Source organism: Crotalus tigris, unplaced genomic scaffold (assembly GCF_016545835.1).
Source record: "Crotalus tigris isolate CLP2741 ecotype Arizona unplaced genomic scaffold, ASM1654583v1 scf7180000018371.15429387391:27106975, whole genome shotgun sequence".
Taxonomy (NCBI): Eukaryota; Metazoa; Chordata; class Lepidosauria; order Squamata; family Viperidae; genus Crotalus; species Crotalus tigris.
The window spans coordinates 21,936,777-21,960,976 of NW_024096970.1; the positions used below are offsets into that span (position 1 = coordinate 21,936,777).

Here is a 24,200-nt window from a genome sequence, read left to right on the forward strand (position 1 = left end):
GTCCGTGACGTAACGCGCAGTGTATTGACGTGACACGCGGCACCGGTGAGAAGTGGAAATTCGGAAAACTGAAGGTTCGGAAAACACGGTGAGTGAAAACTGGGCTCGGGGGTGAATTGGAGGTGGGGGCGGCAGTCCTTCTCTAATCCGGAGCCGTCGACACGGGAGTCGAATCATAATATGCGTCCCTTGCTCCTGTCTTTCGGCGCGCTCTTGACTGCTCGTTCCTATCGTGGTTTGGGCAGTATTTCTCGTTGCATATAATGTGTTCTAAATATTTCAAACTCTTTTTCTCCATAGCTTTGTATTTTTTTGTATCTTTGCCAACTCTTTGGAGAACTGTCTCCTTTCACACACATTCAATCCATGATATTTTAAGTAATCCATAAACGGCTTTAAAGGCTTTTATTCTTCGGATTGTCATTTGGGCATCATTCATGTTTCTATGCAGTTCAGAAGTGGCAAGGTATAATAGCGCACAATCCAACAAAATTCCATTCTTAAGTCTCAACTGCAAACATTTGGGTTTTTTTTCTTTTAAAAGAAAACTTCTCTCACTTTATCAGTCCTGTTCTTTATTTCCACGATATGATCTCATAGACCTCTGTAGGGTTCAATTACAGTTACTTGGCAAGCATTTTTCAATGCTAATTTAACCTTTCATCTACCCAGTCTGAAAATTTCTACATACAAATTTTATATGAAAAGGAAAAACGGTTCATCCTCTTTTTACCAATATTTTTATTTCTAAAAATATAAACGTCATTGATTACAGCAAAAATTTACATACAAGTTCCAGATATGCTCAGTATATTGTTATTCTTGAAATTTTTCACAAATTTCAGTTAAATCACTGTCTCTGAGATTTCTGATATAATATTTTAAAAGATATTTAACACAATATTTCCAAGTAATTATACCAATCTTGGGATCATAGGTGTTCTTACAAGCTTCTTACAAGGTTCATAGGTGTTCTTACACTATTTGACAAACATAAGCCTGACTAGGAAAGATAAGATATATTACCACATACCTGGAGCACATTAATTTAGTATCTATTTCATCTAGTAAAACTGGACTGCTGAGTATGACAAAATATAGTAAATGCCTTTTCTTAATGACTTTTAACTTTTTTGTTGCAATGAATATTCAAGTTGGTAAATAATTTCCTAGGTCAGTAGTTTTCATTGGAACTTCCTACTTGAAATATGTCCTTTGAACTTCTGCTAGGAAAAAAACTCCAACTGGACATTTTTTTTTTGTTTGTTTGCCTTAGATAAATGCTAAACCTACGTTCACAGAAAATGGACTTACTGATATATAATATGCAACTTTCCTGCCTACATGATTAACAGCTAAATATTTTTTCATTGTACCCATAGCATAGGTAAGTACACATATAGTTTGTATTTCAGGTCCTGAATGTTTTGGGGAGAAGTTTGGAATAGAAAAAACTGCCCAAATTAGGACATTTATTTGAAGAAGGCTAATATTTATGATAGGATAGGATATTTATACAATAATGTTATATATAAAAATAAAAATGGAGATCGAGTGTGCTTTTAGTGGCTAGGCTGCTAGGCTATTGAACCACGGCACAGGAGCCCTAGGTTCAAGGATATGCTTTGGCCGTGGAAACTCTGTGATTTTGGGATACTCTCTCTCTCTCTCTCTCCCTCCCTCTCTCTCTCTCTTTCTGTCCCCCACCCCCACCCATGCTACTTGTGGGTTATTTTTGTGAGAATAAATGAAAAGAGATCTCCAGTACAAGCTAAGTTGACTTCTTGAAGGAAAGCAATACATAGCAATCAAGTATTTTTTTATACTTTGTAAAACTAAAAAAGGAAAAAAGAAAATCAATGCACATATATTGCAGCGTCTCAGTTCCAATGCATTTTTAAGGAGGAATATCTTAAGGGTAATGCAATTCATAAAAAAAATCTTTATGGTGTATACAACTAAATGATAATTGCAAATAAGACATACATTTTAGCTATTATTAAACAATATAAAATTAGAATGATATTTTTTAAAGTCCCCTGAAGAAAAGTCCTTGAAATGCTTTGGAATTAAATTTTTGCAATAAAGTATAAAGTTTTCTTTTTTTGTTCTTTTCACTTTCTTGCTCCATTCAAAAAGGAGAGGAAAATGCCTTTATTTTAATTACCAACACTTATAAAAGGGTGGAGAGATTAAGCGATTATGATAAAGGTTTTATAATAAAAATGTTTTAGATGGAATTTGTAAAAAGAAGGTAGGTTATATTGCATAGATTCACTATTTCTAAATTTTAAAAGTTTCCAATTAGATCAAATTTCCTTAATCTATGTAGAAGCATTTTTGTAGATTAAATTAAAATTTTTCTAATTATATTTTTAAATCTGATATACTTTGACAACAAAGTACTTGGAGGGAAATTCAGAAATAAACCTCCTTTTGGTTATCAATGACAGACACTTGCAGATACAAAACTTTTATTATATACATTATATAACTACAACATTACATTACTTTTTGACATAATCGCCATTCAAATTCAAGCACTTGTCATAATGTCTTACAAAGTTTGAATTTTCCTTAGTAGTATTCGCTCGGCACCAAATCTGGGCTATAGAGAGGGTGATCAAAAACATCCTAACAGAACTGCTTCAAAAGTTCTTGGGTGCGTCTAATGGTGTGCAGGCGAGCATTATCATGAACCAACACCACACCGGAAGTCACATGTCCTGACACTTGTTATGGATGGCTCATCTGAGTTTTTGTAACATTTCACAATAGATTTCTGAACTGATGGTCGAACCACACTCCATGAACTTCACTAGCAGTACTCCTTTGGCATCTTCACATTTGGGGGGATTTTCTATGGCACCACTTCCGATGTGGTGTCTGTCATTGATAACCAAATGGAGGTTTATTTCTGAATTGCCCTTGTACTTTAGTTTTTATATGTGTTAGAATATTATGGATTAGAAAAGTAAGGTTTAGGTTTAAGTTCAAAATTCATTTTGGCAAATATAGACTCCATGTTCTTATGCCTGCCCAATTTCCAAAGAAATATATGGATAATAGTTATTGTATTGCTATAAGTTTCTTGCCCCTATTTTTCATGAACATAACTTGATCTTTATACAAGGTATAAATTAAACCAGCAAAAAAAATGTAGCAAAAAACTTTTCAATTAATTATTAGGAGAAACTTTGTTAAACTTTGTAACTGCTTTTCTTAAGGAGTTATGTCATAGTTTGGGATTAGGAATAAAGTTGAAAGAGAAGCAATAAAAGTTAAACACATGATAGGACAAAAAAAATGGACGAAAGGTAGAACAAACTTGAGTTTTTTGAATAACAGGAGATAGAAAATTAGAACAAGATGGAGGATGGATGCTGAAGCAACGAAAAAATCCAATAATTAGGGATTCAGATGCTAAGTACCAATTGCATGCCAGTGAACTGTTCTAATCATCAGATCTTTTGTAATTGTGAAAAATGATTGCATAAGATAAATGTTGACATTTATTAAAAAACCAGAGTAGCATTAATAACCAGCAAGGATCTAGTATGGAAGAGAAATACCTGTGAAAAGCTAAGTAAAACAAAATGGCACAAGCAGGGGAAAGGGGACTTGAATGGAGGAAGAAATGTTTCTAAATTTCAAATACTTTGTTTTAATGTAAAGAAATCTATAGAGCTGTTTGTTATGTTATGTTACATATTTAAAAGACTTACATAGTTATCCATCTTGTAAAACACAATTATGGGTGGTTCATAACAATAGCCAAAGACAATAAAACCAGGCATCTGCCCACAATGTATAACCCATCAAACCCTACAATCCTTGGTTTCCAGTGTGTTGGCTTCAAATTATTTAGGCACTTAGGAATTTACTAGAAGCAATAGTGGTCATAAATTTTCTCCTGCTACAAACTTAAGTCATTAAATCTGAAACTATCTTATGTTTTCCTTAATTAATGTCCATTTCAGTTTGAGATGTTAGTATAATTTGGCTTTTGTGAATTTTCTGTGCTGAATAGCATTAGAATTTTCCTTTAAGCAGATTTTTTATCTATTTCAGTATCAATATTTTCTGGAATCTTATGGAATGCAAGTGTACTTCTGCACATCAAAAACAATTACTGGGTGAGTTTGATTTGAAAGTAAAACCACAAAACAGAAATGATCCTGAGCCATATATTGGATATGAAGTGGGAGGGCACCACAACTAAATGCATTGTTTTGTTCTGCCTATTTAGTGTCATCAACAGCATGTGCAATTCCCATTGTTGGTTGTTCTGAATGACACTTGTATTCTGAGCTTCCCTAGCCTTCTCAAAGTGATAGCCAGGATTATAATTCCTATGTTAATTTGGAATCTGCAATATTAGCAAATAGAGATACTTTATAAAGAAGCAGAATTTTCATATTTATTCCACATAGAATTTTAGAACACAGTTGTAACTGTTCCATAGATTCAAAGGAGCAGACTTGAAGTGTAATGGTTTGTCCCTGTTTTAGTGATCAAATCACCTTTTGGGGATGTGGGAAGTTTCTCTGTTGACTGATTTATTTAACTTATGATTTTTCTAACGTATATAATGTTATCTTCAGGAACCTCTGCAATCTGGAAGTCTTGATTCAAACTGCAGTCCTCTAAGGCCCCCAAGCATGATGGGTACTTCCTGGTTCACAGTCATTGCCATATTTGTGTTTTCCTCCATTTATTGTATTGTTTCTCATCCCAAACCTGAATTATGGTTCCAAGAACTTTTCCCCCTTAAAATGTGTCCAGCCAATGCCAGCGTGGAAACATTTTATGGCATCATGTTTGATGCAGGAAGCACAGGGACACGAATTCATGTTTACACCTTTATACAGAGAAGCCCAGGTAAGACTGTTGGAAGTTCTCCTGAACATATGTACTTGTGGTGTAGAATCTGCTAGATGGTTTTATTGGTTGACAAATCACTTGTAATTTCCTACTGATTATGTTTTGTGGTTTTTAATTGGTTTTAATGATATTTTTGTGTTGTTTTTGTATTTGGTGTGTTTATTATTTTTGTGGTATATATTTAATTATGTTAGCCATCCAGTGACAAATGTGAGGTAGACAGTTATGTAAATTGAATAAATGAATCATAAAAATATGCTACAACAACCAGGCACTTGTCAATGTATTATAAGCAATTAATTGACTAATTTTGATATTAATCACCTTGTTTACTCTCCACAAGTTGTTGACTTGACTTCAACAAGTCTATAAGCAACTCTTAAACTATAAATCAATAGATTATAAATGTTTTAGGAATTTACAAGAACTAGATAACCTGTGACCCCCTGGCTCATCCTTTCAGAAGTATTTCCTTACCAGATTCCTCAATGCCATCAAAATGACAAAGCTTCTTATGTAGTGCGTTCATTGGAAAAATTGGATACATTCAAAGATGTGGCTGCCTTGAAAATACCGCATGTTGAATTGTATAGCAGAGTTGTACATATTTTATGACATTTTGTATTATGTCATAAACTGTTTTATGATATTTATGTCATAAAATGCTTTATAAAATTTGCCAAATTTCAATTCCATGGAGTCGTGTGTCCCGGATTTTGGACACATTCTGCAAGTTAGCCCACTTGGGGCACCTTAGTTCAAAAGATTTTGTCCTTTCATCCAGTTAAAATCTGTGGATGTATATTTCATAGTCTCTTTTCACAGTTTCCTTCACTTTTGTTTATTTCCTGATTTCAATTAATTTTGATTGGTTTGTGCAGTCTCTTTATAAAGAGTTGGATCAGTTGCTTAATTGATGTATTTTCCTGAGAAAGATTTTAAAGTAGATTAAGTTTAAAAGATGGAAAGAGGATATGAGTACAATTTAATTCTACACATAGAAAAACAAGAAAGGATTATCTTACAGATAATGTTTAATAACATTTTCTGCTCTTTGGTTGCCTGGCATTTCCTGTTTGGTATGTTTTAATATATTTAATTATATACTATAGTGTCTTAATCCTTGTCATTAATCCTTTATCTTGATATTAATCCAATACAAACATTTGCTCAATATAAGCATTATTGGATTTGTACAGTTGTGTCACTTTAATAAACCAAATGCAGTCTTCTGAAAAACTATCTTCCGAAAGAAGGGAGAGATGATTTTGATCCAGAATTATGAAGCATCTGGATTTTTATCTCTGTTAGTAAATGAAATGAGAATTAACTAAGCACAGCCTAGTCCATTTTGTCATATTTTGTTCTCAGTTTTTGTGTAGTATTTTGACTGATTGGTTATGCTTTGTGGTTATGTTTTTGTTTTATGATGTAATGATGTAAGTTACCCATCTTTTGAGTGGGGCCGCTATTACAAATCTAAATAATAATAATAATGACACATCACAATTTTGCTGTCGAGGCAGTACACATTAGTGATATGCATTAGATTTTTCCTCAAGAATATCTTTATATTGCAATCTTCCACAAAATATTATAAGTCTTCTTCTTATATTTGTTACACAAAACCATCTATCCACAAGTCCCACATTACCAAGAATTATATATGTATTACAAAATAAAGTTTCTGTTTTCTACATTTTCACTATTTCTCTGAAAAGTACCTCTTGGTTGAATCTTTGGGACACAGCTTGATTGAAAATCACAACCTTCATTGATATATTTGTTATTAACTCATTCGTAATCAGTAGAGCAAAATACCTATAGCCTTAGATAAAAATAAGCCTATCTAACAGCTTATTTTATGTAATTTTTATAGAATACCCTGCAGAGTTAAAGGGGGAAGTTTTTGAATCAGTGAAACCAGGTCTCTCAGCATATGCCAATCAGCCTAAAAGGGTAAGACTTTCTGATGTAAAATAAATTATTTTCTTTTGGCATTTGAAGATAGAATAAATCATAAAGGCAAACTACTGATCTCATTTTTCTATTATTGCTTATTCTCACTGGAAAATAGTAATTCTCCAAGGGTTTTCCTATTACCTCCTCCCTAAACCTAGCTGGAGATAAAAGTGATTACAGCAGGAACATTGTGTTCAAGGACATGTTTTGCCATTAACCAATACTAACCTCTCAGTCCCAATACAGGCCCATAAACAATGAGAAAATTGACCGAGATTGGGACAAGAGAACATTGACGGGACCAGTAGTTTGCCTAGTGACATAGGGACAGATGTTAATAAAGGCAATTGCATATACCTTAAGCTAAGTTCAAGAGGAAAATTTTAAATGTCAAGCTAAAGCCCTCAAAAATAAAATAGGCTTGGAGGAACAAATTGAAGAAGAGAGATATTTTAAAAATGTAAACTAAAAGTTCTGCTCAATCCTATCAGTTTTTTGTTTTTGTTTCTACTAATCTTTAGGGAGCTGAAACTATCAGAAAATTATTAGAGATGGCTAAAAATGCTGTACCACCAGATCACTGGAGCAAGACCCCCGTAGTATTGAAAGCCACTGCTGGTCTACGGTTGTTAGCGGAACAGAAAGCTCAAGCTCTACTCTCACAAGTAATGTTGGGTTATATACTACAAAATCAATGATGCCATATAAAAGTGGGGGCTTTTTTCAGTCCTTTCCATTTGTGTTATGCCATGAATATGCCCCAGCTGCTTTTTAAAATATCATATCAAACTCAATGGAAGCACTTGTAAAATCGTTGGTTATGAAAAACACTATATCCTAGATTGATCACATGTCCCTTGAGCACTGTCTCCATTTCCAAAACACACACAGAGAAATACAGTGAGGTTGATAGGATATGAAAACTTACTGGATATGGGATATTTTAAGTCCTCGGTTCTGAAGAGAGATAAAAGACACTGGGTATGTGCAATCTTGAAAAAAATTGACTGAGGGGAGATTTGATAATATTTTTCAAGTATTTGAAGGGATGCCACATAAAATAATTCTATGACCTGTTTTTTGTTTATCCTAGAGTACAGGACATAGAATATTACTCTTAAATTCTAGGAAGGCTGATATTGGATGAATGTGAGAAAAATAATAGTAAGCAATTCACTAGTGGAATCACTAGAGGAAAGGGGTGAGCTCTCTTTTGCTGGATGTGTTGTAGTAGACATGGACAGCCAATGGTCAGGAATGAGTTACTTGAGATTCCTGCACTGAGCAAGAAATTGAACTCAGTAGCCTAATGGCTTCATTCAACTCTTTATGATTTTATAGCTATTTCTTCTATAGGTCTATATTAATAAATGCAGAAAACAATCCAGTTTTAATGGTAGTTTTAGAAGTTGAACGAAATCATTTAACCTGTAGCTGATTTTACATTCCTTTGTTTCTTTGTAGAAGAAAGTTGCATAATTTGCATATTTCTGTTTGTGAATGATTCCAATTCTAGGAAAATCACTTCCTTTTTTTCCCCCACAGGTCAGAATGGTCTTTGAGGATTCACCATTTTTAGTTCCTGATAATAGTGTTAGCATAATGGATGGATCTTATGAAGGTGCGTCCTACCGTACAAATAAGGAAACTGAGGCATAGAGAAGAGAAATAACTATAGAGAAGTAAGAGGGGAAGAAGGGTTTCTCAGAACAGGATAAAATATTATGATGTTGCTTTTAAGGCAACCAAGATTATAATATCATAGGGAAACAGGATTCTGTATACAGGAAAATGATAAAGTTCCTTGGCTGCATTAGTAACACATTGCTAGATGAAAAATAGATTCAACTAGTTCTAATGTCATATGGAGTTTACAATTAGAACACATCATAGCAAAGGACAGATTTAGATAGCAATGCCATAATGAATACGCATTTATTTTATTTTGCTATTTATATACCCCCTTATTCTACAATGACTTTAGTTAGTTAACTACAATGGCATGCAAATAAAATACTAAATAAAACAAATAAATAACAGCTAAATGCTAAATAAAACACTTCTATCAAAAACTAAAATTATGATTTTTTAAAAATCAACTATTAGCACCGTTCACATGCAGGCAACGTGTGCTTAGTCAATCCAATTTGAAGACTTTTTAAAAAAAACAGTTTTCACTGTGTTCTTGAAGGACATCAGTATAGCATTTGATAGAGAAATGGACTTGGAGAGAGGAGAACCAGTTCAAAGGAGTAGTCCATAACCAATCAAATCTGCTTCTGTGCCATACATAACTCTTGAAATGTGGGAACCCAAAACACCCTAAATCAAACAAATAGGATAAGCAGACACTTAAAACCAGCACCCTGAACTTTATTTGAGATCCTATTACTAACCAGTATTGTATGATTACAACAGCTCTCAAATACCAGGAGGCAAGATGCTACATTCAAAACAATTCCAGTTTCAGAGTAGTTTCCAAGGACAATAGCATGTAAAGTCCATATACTATGCAAGTCCATTTAATTCTCCTAATCGTAATTGTTTTGTATTGCCCTTTTTACTTTTCATCATATTGTAAGCAGCCCAGAGTCATGTTTCAGTAAGATGCAAGGCATAATAAATAAACAAATACATACATACATACATACACACACACATACACACATACATACACCTTCAGCCTAGAAGTGATAGGGACATGATTTAATGTTGCCAAGCCCTCCTGCTCCAAACAGGAGTTGAGCCCTATGGTACTCCTACTGCTCATTCTCCAGCATCACGGATTGGAACCTCTCATTTAGGAAGAAGTGAAACCAAGTGTAAAGCAGTGTCATCCATCTCCAACCTCATTATCAATTGTATCAAAGGCTGCAGGTTATCCATTTCAGCAACCAATGCAGTTTCCACCCCATACTCATGCACCGCCTTTTCTACCAACTTTCTCAAAAAGAAAGATTGGAAACTGGACAGAAGTTGTCTATTGGGAACAGACTGAGGGTTTTTTTGTTGTTTTTGGAAGGTGCACACCACGATTTCTTTCCAGGCAGTCAGATCAAAACTTTCTCCCAAAGAAACCTCAGCCACTTGAACCTAGTTAAACAATTTGGCTTTACCAAATTATATGGAGAACTACTTGGAGAACTACAGTATGAAGTGGGTTTACTTTTTAATTTAGTATCACATATTCATCTAAGTTTAGTTCAGCTGAATGTCCTTAATCCAGACATTTATTTAGCTGAGTAAACTGACCTAACTTGGCAATTAGTTAAAAATTTCATTTGGAGTTGGGTTCAGTAAAATTATGCAATAAATTTGCAGGGTTTACAGAATGTTAGGAAACCTGAATGTAAAGTACAAGAACTGGAACAAAAAAAAAGAGAGACGGTAAATTTTAGATGGGGAAACAGTAATGAAAGTTAAGAGAACACCCCCAACTGATGTGAAAAGGTTGAGAAGCCAAAACAATGAATGAAATGATATTCTGTTTGGAAAAGTAATGATAATTACTGATCAGCAGAAATGCAGAGCCTGCATTAATCCTTTGTAGTCTATACATAGATGGATTTTCAGTATCTTTTTCTTTCTCTTGCAGGTATTTTAGCCTGGATCACTGTGAATTTTTTGACAGGTATTTACTGTGGCATGTTTCTGTTTTAATAGATAGAATCCACAAAAAATGAATAGGAAGCCTATTAATAATAGGAGAGTCGTCCATTATGTCTCTTCTGACTTGCTAAACCCTCCCAGAATAGGGTGTGGGGTTGTTGTTGTTTTTTTGCTGTATATGGGTATTGTTTGAATTTTTGCAATGTTATCTGCAGGGCAGTTGTATGGCCAAGACCAGCGGACAGTTGGAACTCTGGACCTGGGAGGAGCTTCAACTCAGATAACATTCCTGCCACAGCTGGAGGTGAGGAGGTAGAATAGGCTGCAGGTTCTGTATTTTGGATAATCTTTATGCCCATTGTCACTTTCAGCCTTGATATCTTCCTTAACAGAACAAATGCCTTTCTAACACTATACTTCAGATAACCCAAATACTCTTTTCTATCATATTCAAAATTCATAGAAAGGAAACCACTTGGCTTCACTCAGGACACTAAAGTGTTGTTGGTTTATTGAATATTGGTTTGGCTCATGAACACAGCCAGTTATGAAACATGGTATGTAAACAATGGCTGGATTAACACAATACCAAAATACAGGTAGTTCTCAATTTACAACTGGTCTTTTAGTGATCATTCAAACTTACAATCTACCTGAAAAGGGGAATTTACCACTCAGATATAATGTTCCAACAGGGCTGCATTCACATGACTATACATTGGGTGCTTGGCTACATTTATAGTTGTTTGTGTCTTGCAGTCACATTAATGCATTTTATTTCGGGTTTGCCAAGTAACTGGTACTTACTTCTAGTTTTTGGCAAAACCACAGAGCAAACCATTGGTTCACTTAATGACCATGGCATTTGTTTTATGACCACGTTTACTTAACCATTGCAAAAAACACAAAATTCGGTTGATCGTGAGACCGAACCTGTTTTATGATTCCTGCAACTTATGGACCTAATGAGCAGGCTTCATGATGTTCGTAACTTGAGGACTACCCTGAAATAACATGGTTGTTATGTGCCAGGTAGCTACCGCTGTTCAGACTGCCTGTTTCTATGAATCAAATGAATAGAAGCAAGCCCAACCTCTACAGAGCATAAAGCAGGGCTTTTCAACCAGTGCTACGGGTAGCACCTGTGGTACATTGGCACCTGGCAGGTGGTATGCAACCACCCTAAAAAAGTGGTGGTGGGGGAGGGGAATGAGCTGAACCAGTGGCAGCACCACACAAGCCTGAGTGAGAGACGGCTGGAGCTGTAGGGCTGTCAGGGCTCAGTGGAAGCGCCAAGATCAGCGCCAGGCTCCAGCTGGAGCTCAGCACTGATCCTGGCGCTTCTGCTGAGCCCTGAAGAAGCACCAATCAGCTGGAATGTTGCTTTATCTCCAGGGTCTTGTGATTTACATTTAGATGCTTGGCAACTGATTAATATTTATGATGGTCCAGTGTTCCAGCAGTAAGAGATCAAAACCTGCTGCAACCACCCAGCAGACGGGGGGGGGGGGAATAAAAACCAAACACCCCCACCCCCCCACCCCTGCTGCCAATCCTCAACAGAAATGCTCACAACAATGAAAACCTCGGACAGGAGGAAGAGCATGGCCGGGTGGGCAGGCAGGTGTCTTGCTCGGCTGTGGCTTGGGGGGCACTTTTTTCAGTGCCATTGTAACTTCAGACAGTCACTAAGCGAACTGTTGTAAGTTGAGGACTACCTGTACTTCATAACTTTTTTCCTTTTTTTTTTTTTTTTTTGGTCATCAAGTTTTTGACACCTCGCTAGGTGACTGGTGGTACTCGGATATTGCCGTATCCTAAAGTGGTACAATGGGTGAAAAGGTTGAAAAGCCCTGGCATAAAGTTATACCCAGTGTTTCTGCATGTTTAATTGCTTATATACTCTTTATGTGAATTTGTGGACAAATTCCAAATAAGAAAACAGTATTTTTTTTTTTTTTTTTTTTAGAAGTAGGGATATATTTGAGTGGAGCAGTAAGATTTTTTTTTTAAGTGTAAAGTTGTTAGAGGCCCCAAAAGGTAATTGGCAAATAGCCAGATTTGGCAGTGAACAAATGTTTTTACCTTTCTTATCTGTCTGGTGGTGAGTGTAAGATTCTATCTATTTTCAACAATGATGGGGCCCTTTAAGCAGCTGTCTTAGAATTTGAAATGAAGATAATTCACTCTTCCAGTGCAAAGAAAGGCTGTAAAAAAACACCTCTGAATATTGCCAGCTAGCAGTTTCAACTGTGAGAAACATTGTTAAGAAATGAAAGCTACATAGAGCTTGAAGACAAGAAAAAAATCTTTGCTGGATCTGCAAAAATTTTGTAGACCTTGCAGGAGACTAAACGTCAGCTAATACTGCAGTGGCTGTCTATAAAACAGCATAGCTTATATGAATATGATCTACACAGCAGTATTGCCAGACTCTCTGTCCTCATCTAGAACAGCCTTCTTAATAATAGTTCTAGAACTACTGAGTTCAACACAAGATCATCAGAGGTTCCACAAATTACTGTGATTAAAGAAAATGTTTTAACTTTTCATGTTGCACAATGCAAGCTGCAGATATAATTTTTATGTAGAAGTTCAATTATTTCAAGGGTTCCTCCAGGGTAAAAAAGTTGAGAAAGGCTGGTCTAGACCATATCGCGGTAACTTGAAACATTCTGCAATAGGGTTCTTTGGACTAGTGAAACAAAACTTCCATTATCTGACCACAACAACATTTGGAGATCCATTTTGAGAAAAAAAGGTGAAGTGTTTGAAGAAAAGAATGCATTGCCAATGCTAAACACAAAGGTACCTCTATTACTTTGTGGGGTTATGTGGCACCAGTGCCACATGAAACATTGTGCAAGTGAACAGAAGAATGAAATTGACTAGGTAGCAACATATCTTAAAACTAATATTTCATAATATTAACACTTAGGATTTGGATTGGCCTTTCAATTATCAGAATTAAATATATTGAAAATCTTTCAGGAGATCTCAGAGATGCAATATTTCTCAACAGATTTCTCCAAGGTAGAATGGGAAAGAAATCCAAAAGCAAAATTAGAAGAACTCTTATTTGGCTGCAGGAAATGTTTGGAAACTATTGTTTTTGCTCAAAGAGATATTACAAAGTCCTAACTATTAGGGTGTCCAAACTGTTTAGCCACATTCACTGATCTCATAAATATTGAGTATGTAAACAACTGCACAAGATAATGAATATGCATTCAAGGAGGAAAGTCTTTTGTGCCATGATTCCTGCCAGAGATCAAATTGGCCCTGATCCTGCTGGCTTTCTAAACACCTTGAAAACATGATTCTCTCAATAGAGATGGAAACTGGGAAAATGCTAGAACTGGCACTATCAGTTGGTATCATATTTGTAGATGTGATTACCTCAGCTGCAAATTTGATGAATTTTTATGGTGGTTTTTAATAGGTTTTTGTATTAGTAAAAATAATTTTAAAAACCATCATGATAAACATTTTTTAAATTCTTTGGGGGGTTTTTTGGTTATTTTATATGGTTTAACTGTTTGCAAGCCCAGCGACCCACATACGCATAGACACACATAGACAGACAGACAGACAGACACACACACACACGCGCGATAGGTGGTTATATACATTAGAATAATAATTCATAATGTAATAATAAATAGGAAGTCAAATAGTTAGGAAGTCAGGGAGAGAATAAATAAAGAAAAAAAGTTAAATTTGACACAAGGTATTCCTAGCAATATATCTCTGAAGCATATGTTTGAGAACTTGTTGGTCACTAAAAATGGAGAATCTACAAATCTGCAATCTATATTCATTGTGTAGTAGAAGATGTCAGGGAATTATATAAAATTATACAAAAATATAATTTTTTGCAATACTAAAGAATTTGTTGAAGTCAATTTTTACTGATGTTGAAAGGTATCATTCATCCAGTAATGCTTGGTCAATAACAATTCCTGAACGATTACTTTTCATTCTCATAATTTTTAGGAAACCTTAACACAAACACCAGTGGACTTTCTTACCTCATTTCAAATGTTCAACAGCACGTATAAGCTCTACACACACAGGTAAGTGAGAAAATAAACACAAATTCTAAGATATATTGCTTTGTGTCTGAAAAATTCATCTAAATAATTGATTGTAGATAAATTATCTTTCTCATATTATACACAATAATTTGTGCATTACTGTAAAAGAGCCATATGCTGTTATTTTGACACTGAGATCTTAGAAAGCAACAAGAAAGTTATTTGGCATAATATAATTTATATCCAAATTTGTAAAATGTTCATACGGTGCCTTGCTTATTAATTATGTGTTCCTTATCCTCCCATATAGCTATTTGGGGCTTGGGCTAAAAGCTGCTCGGTTGGCAACATTAGGAGCTTTGAATTTGGAAGGTATGGTCAGACAAAATAACTATTCTATATGCAGCCCAGCAAGTTGTATTTTTTTGGCTAGTGGCTAATGCTTGCTCTATTCTTATTAGAAATGAATTGCTAAGATTATTGAAACCACATTATCTCCAATGCAGTATTTTGTACAAGGAGGAAAGTTGACACATTATGGGTCCGGAATGGGCTACTTGCAATCCATGGCCTGCAGGGAACCCCCACAATTCCACAGTTCTAGCCAACTGACCCCTTATCCACCAATTCATACTAATAGCATTTGACACCAACTCGCAGTTTTTCAGTGCTTAATGGAATTTGTTCTGTCTTGTCCTTTCTCTCTAAGATTTCTTTTTTTGTGTGTTAATGGCCAGGATTAGAACTCTTGCACCTTTTTTTTAACATGTTTTTTCTTATTGGGCCTCTATACTTCTTGTCTTCTCTTTTGGACCATCCTCGCCTTCAGATGGAAAGGACAACTCCTTTTCTCTTTTGGCTGCTGTACTCAGTTTGCTAGTGGATGCAGAGCTCCAAAACGTGTGTCTACTCCCATAACTGTGTCAGGATTTCTACTTTATGGACAACTCTGCCATGCTGTTGCTAGGGAAAAGCTTAAATGGGAAAGAAAGAAGGCATGTATTCCAAGCAGACTGCTCTTCCCCCCAGCAACACTTCTGAATTGGATCCTTGACTCACAAACAAATTGCTCCATGACCCCCAGGATGTGTCCAAGTTATCCCCCTCCCTCCAACAGTCCAAGAGCCACTGGTCTAGTGAATAAAGCATCTTCCATAAGAAAATGAGTGAAGTCTTCACTTCCACTTTTCCCACCCAAATTCATATGTTTGCAATTAAAACCAAATTAAAAGAGTATGTGCATTTGTGTATATGTGTGTTTGTGTTTATAAACCAATTTTTCTCTTCCAAATTCTCTCTTGAAGCACTTGGACAGACATTCAGAAGTTCTTGTCTGCCAAAACAGCTGGAAGCAGAATGGCATTTTGGTGGAGTAAAATACCAGTATGGCGGCAACACAGAAGGTAATTTAAAAGGATACTGCTTTCTAGGAAAGTTTCTTTTTAAAAAATGAACTAAATAGTGGGTATATTCATAAAAGAAACAAAACTAGAAATGAGGCTATATGAAGACTGTAATAGTCTTAAGGGAAGAACTAGACTTTATGATTCATGTCATGCTTATACTAGTGTTTTTATTCTGGCAGGTGACACTGGATTTCAACCTTGTTATTCTGAAGTATTGAAGATTGTACAAGGAAAATTGCATCAACCAGATGAGATTCAGAGAAGTTCCTTTTATGCCTTTTCCTATTATTATGATCGGGCTGTGGACACTGACCTGATAGGTGAATAGTAAATGTTTGAAAATTTGGAGGTTAACACTATAACCTCCAGAAGCAATTTGCTTATTTTTTACTCAATATCAAGATAAAATATCAGTGGGGATTATTCCAGTGTTACTGTACTTCGATGGCCATATAAATTGTATTAATACATTATAAAATTATACAAATAACAACTAATATATGAATCTGTTAAACAAATAAGGCAATAGCCGACAAAATATCAGCTAGAAGCAAGGTTAACATTAACTAATTAAGCAGTGTAAAATAGATAAATCTTTTAAACTTTCCTAAAGGATAGCAAAATATGTGTTTTGAAAAATAAGAGCCCTTTGGAAACAGCCATTACATTTGCTAAATCTCATAGCTGTCAAAAGAGCAGGGCTGCAAGTGACTTCCTTGGCTACAAGGGCAAGAGCTGAGGGAAGAGGGGAAGGGAAGATAGTGATTGGGAGTGGGGCAATTTGCTACATTGGGACCATCAATAGCAGATGCATTGAGAGAGAAAAGAGGAGAAGTAGACTTTTTTCAACTGAGAAACCTATTTTAAAAGGAAGCTATAGGGCCTGGGTGTCAAACTCGATTGCGTCACATGACATATCATGACCTTTTTGCCTTTGCGGAACTGGGGTGGGTGTGGCCTGCACATGACTCATCTGGGCTGTGGGTCGCCAGTTTGACTCCCATGCTTAAGGCTCCAGGCATGTAAGAAACTTATGGAGTTTGGATAGTCCTGGGGGATAGTCCTGGGGGCACAGAGTGGTGCCCACCCTGCTAAAGAAAAATACACCACCAAGGCTGCATCATTCCAAAATTTTAATATGACATAAAGAAAAAGCTATACATTAAAGGGAAATGATCATACTTAAATTTAATCTTAAAGTAAATTTTGATTTTGGGGGGGGGGGGGCTTTTGATATGTTCAGTCTCACCCAAAAAAGTTTCCCCTGCATTATGGGAAGAAAATGTGAAAGAGAACTATGCAAGAAATCTGTCCTTTTGCAGTTGTAATTCAAAAACCTTTAATTTTTTTTTAAATGATCATTATTCATATTTTAACTGATCTGGAAGTACTGTACAATTTGAAATACAGATATTATGTCACAGCTATGGTTTTTACAGTAACTTTTTCTTAGTCAGACGATAGCTTTAAACTTTTATCATTTCAGATTATGAGAAAGGTGGTGTTTTACGTGTGAGAGACTTTGAAAGAAAAGCCAAACAAGGTAAGATGAGTTTGACTTTGTCTGGATTCCTTCTTGTTAGTTTACTACCAATTTGAAATAATTCACTTTTTTTTTGTTTTTATTTGGCTATCTTGTGTTTACAGATTTTTAATCAATTAACTGTCATGTTTAATATGCTTAAACTTGAAATACTAATATAATTATTTGTAAGAGATAAGACAGTTTAATGATTTCACCGAATAAAAGAAATCCTTGAAAAAAGTACGCTGCAGTGAAAGAAAACCAATTGATAGGCATTGTAAATTCAACAATATTTGCCATCTTACAGGGTCACATTTCATCTTTGTATATATTATATATTATACGTGTTTACACACATATATCGTAGTAATACCCGCTTTGTGTTAAGTGAGGAGTAAATGATCTCTATATAGTTTAAATAGACAGTAATATGTCATCAAGTAAGATTAAGGAATTAGAAAGAATCTATGGTTATATAACTCTAGCCCAGGGGTAGTCAACCTTGGCTCTTTTATGACTCGTGGACTTCAACTTCCAGAATTCCTGAGCCAGGAATTCTGGGAGTTGAAGTCCACGAGTCATAAAAGAGCCAAGGTTGACTACCCCTGCTCTAGCCACATTCATTAGTGCATTTGAACTTTTCCTGAGTTGTCCCAACCCAGCATTTGAAAGCCATTCCTCCACATGGCTAGAAGATATAGGAAAAACAAGGAGCCAAAACCATAGCAGCCATGATCAGCAGTAAACTAGTATTAAGCAAAACAGTTTCTGTGGTTTCTAATGGTTATGTGTGTTTATTTTTCAGCAGCTATTCTAAATGTATTGAATATTCTTCTCTTTTTTCATTTAGTTTGTGATAACATGGATAACTATAGCTCTGCCAGCCCCTTTTTATGTATGGATCTCAGTTACATTACAGCTTTATTAAAAGAAGGCTTTGGATTTGGAGACACTACAGTTTTACAGGCAAGTAAAAATTGCAGGATCCAACCTAGCACTTCATCCCATCTTAAAATCTTAATAGAGATCAGTCACCTTATCTATAAATTCAGTAGATAATTCAATTAAAATGTATTTGAATGCCACAAAAAAAGTGTAATCCATCTATCTGACAGATAAGCTTTTTTCTTTGAGTTCTCATTCAGAACAGGTTTAATCTACAGTTAGGAACTTCAAATGAAATAAAGGTACTTTAATTCAGTTTTTCTTAACCTAATGCTCTCCATTTAGATTTTTTTAAATCCCCACAGCAATTTTTTAGAAATAAGAGGACTTGGGAATGTAGAATTGCCAAGATGTTCAGAAGACTCATCTAATCCTAGTCCATCCGAGCATCTGTAATCCAGATGCCAGTAGGAACTCTATACAGACATGATACTATAGTATCTTCTACTCCTGTTTCCTACTATGTGGTATTGAGGACTGCTACTTCAGTTACAGAATCATTTGCAAATAATTTTTGTGGCTGAGTGATTAAGATATCAACAGAAAGGTTGGCAGTTGGAGATCTAAGTACCATATAATAGAGCTAGCTCCAATTACTTGCTCCACTTCCTACCAATTTAGCAGTTCAAAAGCATGTAAATGCAAGTAGATAAATAGGTACCACTTTGGTGGGAAGAGAACAGCATTCCGAGCATCTTCCAGTTATAGGTGTGCTGGCCATATGAGCACAGAAAATGGCTCTTCGGTTGTGAATTGGAGATAAACACCATTCCCTAAAGTTGGACATGACTAACAGGGGAAACTTTTACCCTTTTTTTTTTACTTTAGTTACAGGATCATTTGCAAATAATTTATTAATATTTTTAATAAGGCTGTTCTACATGTTTGTAACATTTACATTTCTGGATAATATTGTAGTCAAAACCTGACATATCTAAAGCAGCCAAATCACTTTGAAGATACAACATAATTTTATCTGCATGCACATTAGCAACATATACTGGACCTCCAGTGAAGTTTTAATACTTTGCGGAGTGGCCATGAGCAAAAGCTTAAACCAGGGTGTATATACTTTTCATCCACTACAGGTAGTCTTCTACTTATGATCACAATTGGGACCAGAATTACTAAGCAAGGCTGTTATTAAATGAGTCATACCTGATTTTAAAAATCTTCCCATGGTTGTTAAGCAAATCACTGAAACAGTTAAGTGAATCATGCAGTCATTAAGGGAATCCACTTTCCCTCATTGACTTTCCTTGTCAGACACTGCCTGGAAGGTTGCAAATGGTGATCAGGTGATCCCAGAATGCTGCAACCATCATAAATATATGCCGGTTGCCAAGGGTCCACATTTGGATCACATGATTGTGGGGATACTGCAACAGGGCAAGGACCTGTAATCAGTCACTTGTTTTCAGTGTTGTTATAACTTTGAATGGTTGCTGAACAAATGTTTGTAAGTTGAGAACTAACTATACATTGCAACAGCAAATAAAGAAAAAGAGGGACACATTGGAAATATTTTCGATAAACCCATCGTGTGATCTTAGTATTTATCCCTTCCTGCTAAGTCAGCAGCTAACCATGCTATCTCTGAGATATGATTAGTGGATAGAAACTATTTGGTTTACTTGACCTCAGGTTCTTGATCAAATCTTCCTGTTTGCAAATCAGGGCCACTTCAGCTTGAATGTTTTCTTACAAGAGCCCTAATTAGTTCATATGGGAGCCTATGTATCCCATAGGCTTGATAGTGAAGGTAGTTTATGTATATAGGGTGATGGTAGTATTTTCTGCCATACAAAAAAAGAATACAGTATATATTCATGCAAGTACAAGTGAAGGTCTTATATATTCAAGTCAATACTTGAAGAAGACTACCGTACCGATTGTCATGAATTTGATGCTATTAAGCTTCTACTCATTTTTTTAAAAAACTATGCATAATTTAATATACCTCAATAGAATCTGTTTCCAAGCCTAAGCTAAAGAATGACCGGGTTCTTCACAGCAAATCCATCTTACTTTCCTGATTATCTGATATTCTTTTTTTGAATGGCGATCAAAACTGACTCCAAATGTTGTTGAAATCTTGCTACATCTAGGACAGGGGTCCCCAACCCCTGGGCTGTGGACCACTACTGGGCCTTGAGCCTTTTGGAACTGGACTGTGGAAGTGGTAGGCGAGAGCTTGTGCATGTCTCCATTTGCATAAGCATTGTGTGAGCATGTGCACATGCACTCCATTTGCAGGAGCCGCGGGTGCTTAGGTCAGTCGCTTGTACAAATGGAACATGGATGCGCTTGCCTGCCACTCACATGAAAGCATCCTTTCTCTTCCCTCCACCGGTCCACTAAGCTGGAAAGATGGGGGAACTCTGATCTAAGCTACCACTAAATTGAAAAATATTGGTATAGTGCAGGGGTGTCAAACTGCCGGCCACAGGCCAGACGCATTATCGGAAGCTGCGCCCACCCCATTGCCGGCAATGGCAAAACCGTCCTGATACATTGCGCGACATCACATGACGTCGCGGGTTTGACATGTCTGGTATAGTGGCTGCTTTGTAATTATGATAACTGTCAGATCCATGTAGATTCTTATTTTTAAAAATGTATTTAATCTAAAAAATGCCTGTACGATCAAGCGAATCAGGTCTCTTTATTTTTCCTTTTCAGCTGGCAAAGAAAGTAAATAACATAGAGACAAGCTGGGCTTTGGGGGCTACCTTTCACCTTCTACAGTCTCTAGGACTCTCCTACTAGAAAAGCAGAAGATTTGCATTTCTTGCAAGAGCCATTCTGATGAGCACATAATAAAATATAGACCAAAGTAGAAGAAAAGTTTTACTTTTAAGAACTGCAGTTCAGCAGAAACCCTTCTACAGTGGTAAGATCTAGATACCTGATGCCAAAGAACTTTGAAACAGTTTAGGCATCTTTTTTGTCAAGTCACGAATGCATATTTGGTACCAGCACATCCCAATGTTGAACTTGCTCCACGAGCTCTTTTATCTATGAAATACTGAATGTTCACATCAAAGAAGCAGCTTAGTCTGATATTTTAAAAAAACAGCAAAACCTAAGTGTATTATTTACCTTTCCCACAAGTTGTTTGAAACCAAGTAGTTATGCTCCTAGGGTTAGCCAGTTCTTAAACATGAATAAATATGTTATTTTATTCAATTACATATATATTAGTTGGTGAGGAGTATTAGCAAAAAGATTTTAGGAATCCCACAAGGAATTATTTCAGGTGTATTTTTCTAAAGTTGAGAGAGCAAAGTCCTGTGAAACTGTTCTTATTTATGTTAGACAACAAAGTTTTCTTAGGTTAAATAGTTGTAACTTCCTCCAATGTCAACTCTTATAGAATAACTTAATGGAAGCCCTGAATAGCCTCTTTTTTAAAAATTCTATGAAAATCAAAGCTTTTTTTTTTAACTACCATATTTCCCCACCCACCCCCTGCCCCAAATATATATTGGTTTGGAGACAAGGGGCAGTTAGATTCCAGCAGTTAGACTCCGGCTAGTAGATTGATACATTACTTGTTGCAAAGCACTTAACTGGATCAGAAGGTCTCTTCAAATGATCAAAACAAACTAATCTCCTGAACTATGTACTAAGTGAGCCATCTTAATATTCTGCACATATTTCTATATAGTATACGTTTTTTCCAAAAACTCTTCAAGATAAATGTTAAAATGTGGTGATAACATACATTTTTAGTCAAGTGCTCTTACTCAATATTAGTAGTGTCAATACTTTATATATTTACTCTGAAATGACTCTTATTTAAGTACTAATCGGAGGGTTGTCTTAGTGAATGAGGCATGATGCTAACGTTTGTTTCCTTTGGTGATGCCTTTACTACCTTGGTATTAGTGCCTATGCTTTTTCTAATGTATTGAGATTGTTTACAAATGTAATTATCTGCAAAGAAGATACAACTTGAAAAAGATACAACTATATAATTCATAGAGGAAGAGTTAATGAAATAAACACATAACAGAGGACTAAATTAATTACTTTTTTAAAGCAAAGACAAATAGGTATATAAATATTATTAACATCAGGCAGTTGCTTAATTAGTAATTTATATATAAGTAGATAAAATTAAGCTAAACTGTAAATGGATTAAGTTCCCTCCTAACACATGCCTATATATGTAGCACTGTATGTAACTGTGAAATAAATTTTAGATTTTTTTTCAGAAACAGATTTTATTCTGAAATTATTTGTCAGAGGACAATATGACTATCACTATTCACTTAATCATATTCTTGTTACTTGGTGCTGTAATAAGAATTACATGGATATTCTCAAATCTAGCTGTTTGATACACAAAATGCTAGGACACATTTGAATGTTTGTTTTAATAATTAAACTATTTCACCAATGTTCTTTGGCAGTCTGTAATTGATATTCACTCAGGTAATCTACTTCTTAAGGTTATAATCAGCAAGCAACATCTACCTCGTCTGTTGCTCCCTCCAAGACAATAAGGAGAAGCTCATGAGTTGAGAAGCAGGTTGTACTTTGTTCAATACTTGAACCTCAAATTGTTCTTTACTATGATCATACACTTTTTCCAGCAGTAGTCCTTTTCTAGGCCAATTTTTATAGCTTAAAAAACAAGTGCTATTGAATAGTTTTTGGAATTCTAAGAGAAAGCCAAATAATCTATTCACTGGAAGAAAGAGCAACTTCAGGCTGAATAAGGAAGTCTAACAACCTTATACATCTCCTTAATGCATTTAAGTCTTTATAATATATAAATAGATACCCAGCTATCATGAGTGAGCATGTACCTCTGGATTCACAAGGTTGTCACTTACTGGCAAATGCCATGATCTGCTCCTAAGGGATGAGGGAAAAACAGACATCTTACTCAGTATTCTATTACTTCTACCATTATTCATAACCATGAGGAGGTGATTTCTTAAGGGGAAAGGAAAATCCATACCAAAATAATTGTTACTTTCCTTCGCCTTAGTAGTTTTTTACAACTAGATTAGATGATACTCTCTTTTTTCTAACTTCCTATTTTTCTAATTTCCTATTAAGTTTTCGCTGCCAATGATACCAATGAATGAAAATAAAATAAATACAAGTAGCACAGTAGATCTGTTGAGGAACTATCCAGTATCCTGAGCTCTGATAAATCGTATATATGGCAGAGTGTCATCAGAGATCCTTTCCACAGATGTCTAAAGAAGACCCCTGGTGTAGTTTCTTTATCCGTGGTTAAAAAGAATAGTACTGTATGTTCTACATTGCATTTAATAGTCTCTTAACCAGTTTTTTGATGTGTAGTTTGATTTAAGTCAGGTCAATTACACGAGTCCTTGCTAGAAATGTTTTCACCTTAATCAGGGCAACAGCAAATTGTTTTATTAGCAAAATTAATAATAAATTAACTAAATAATTGCAAAGTGTGTGGTCTATAAAATAAGAGAAAAGAACAATATGAATCATATATAGGTGATATGTGGTGTGTCTTACACATAAGATTATAGATAAATCAACCTTCCTCTCTCCATTTATGGAAACTTAATGGTATCTTAGGAACTGAAATTAAATACACCTGGAAAGTACCAGGTGGGAGAAGGCTGATAGAAATACTAGTTAATTAAATATAAGGATTGCAAGATGATAGCAGAGATATATAAGATTCTGTACAACCATACAGCTGAGATCTACTAGTTTATTCTAACAGCCCATCCTCAAATCAATACCGCATGCGGAAAGGAGATAAATGTTCAGGAGTGCTACTGTCTAGCTACAAACATGCTCCTTTCCATTAGTCTTCTTCTTTAAATGAAT

The 24,200-nt window shown here is 35.5% G+C and overlaps 2 protein-coding genes across 5 annotated transcripts in view; one reads left to right on the top strand and one right to left on the bottom strand.

Annotated features, from left to right (window-relative positions):
• The first annotated feature begins 1 nt into the window (after position 1).
• ENTPD5 (ectonucleoside triphosphate diphosphohydrolase 5 (inactive)) lies at positions 2-22,591 on the top strand. 3 transcript variants are annotated; one of them, XM_039351763.1, is made up of 16 exons: positions 2-88; positions 1,277-1,387; positions 4,072-4,136; positions 4,605-4,881; positions 6,764-6,843; positions 7,368-7,511; positions 8,392-8,467; positions 10,442-10,477; positions 10,671-10,759; positions 14,452-14,531; positions 14,803-14,864; positions 15,797-15,895; positions 16,078-16,218; positions 17,385-17,441; positions 18,274-18,389; positions 21,051-22,591. In XM_039351763.1, exons 4-16 carry the CDS (start codon positions 4,662-4,664, stop codon positions 21,135-21,137), a joined length of 1,287 nt encoding a protein of 428 aa, XP_039207697.1. In that variant the 5' UTR covers positions 2-88; positions 1,277-1,387; positions 4,072-4,136; positions 4,605-4,661; the 3' UTR covers positions 21,138-22,591. The 3 variants fall into 3 exon arrangements, with proteins under 3 accessions (XP_039207697.1, XP_039207699.1, XP_039207698.1); XM_039351765.1 differs by having other exon boundaries at positions 4,072-4,881; XM_039351764.1 differs by lacking the exon at positions 2-88 and having other exon boundaries at positions 735-1,387.
• Positions 4,812-24,200, bottom strand: part of COQ6 (coenzyme Q6, monooxygenase) — a 29,580-nt gene continuing 10,191 nt past the window's right edge. Inside the window, exons 12-13 of one of the 2 annotated variants that reach the window (XM_039351760.1) lie at positions 23,186-23,234; positions 4,812-5,810 (exon numbers count right to left, since the gene is read on the bottom strand). In XM_039351760.1, coding sequence (XP_039207694.1) covers positions 23,205-23,234 — 30 coding nt within the window. In that variant the 3' untranslated portion in view covers positions 4,812-5,810; positions 23,186-23,204. Of the gene's footprint in view, positions 5,811-22,391; positions 23,235-24,200 lie in introns of those variants that run through there. The other variant, XM_039351759.1, reaches the window with a different exon arrangement.

Excerpts from the sequence above, each read along its gene's own strand:
- ENTPD5 (XM_039351765.1), top strand. The coding sequence starts at position 4,662 with ATGATGGGTACTTCCTGGTTCACAGTCATTGCCATATTTGTGTTTTCC. Across the intron at positions 10,760-14,451 it reads CATTCCTGCCACAGCTGGAG|GAAACCTTAACACAAACACC; the intron begins GTGAGGAGGTAG and ends CATAATTTTTAG. Across the intron at positions 15,896-16,077 it reads GTATGGCGGCAACACAGAAG|GTGACACTGGATTTCAACCT; the intron begins GTAATTTAAAAG and ends TTATTCTGGCAG.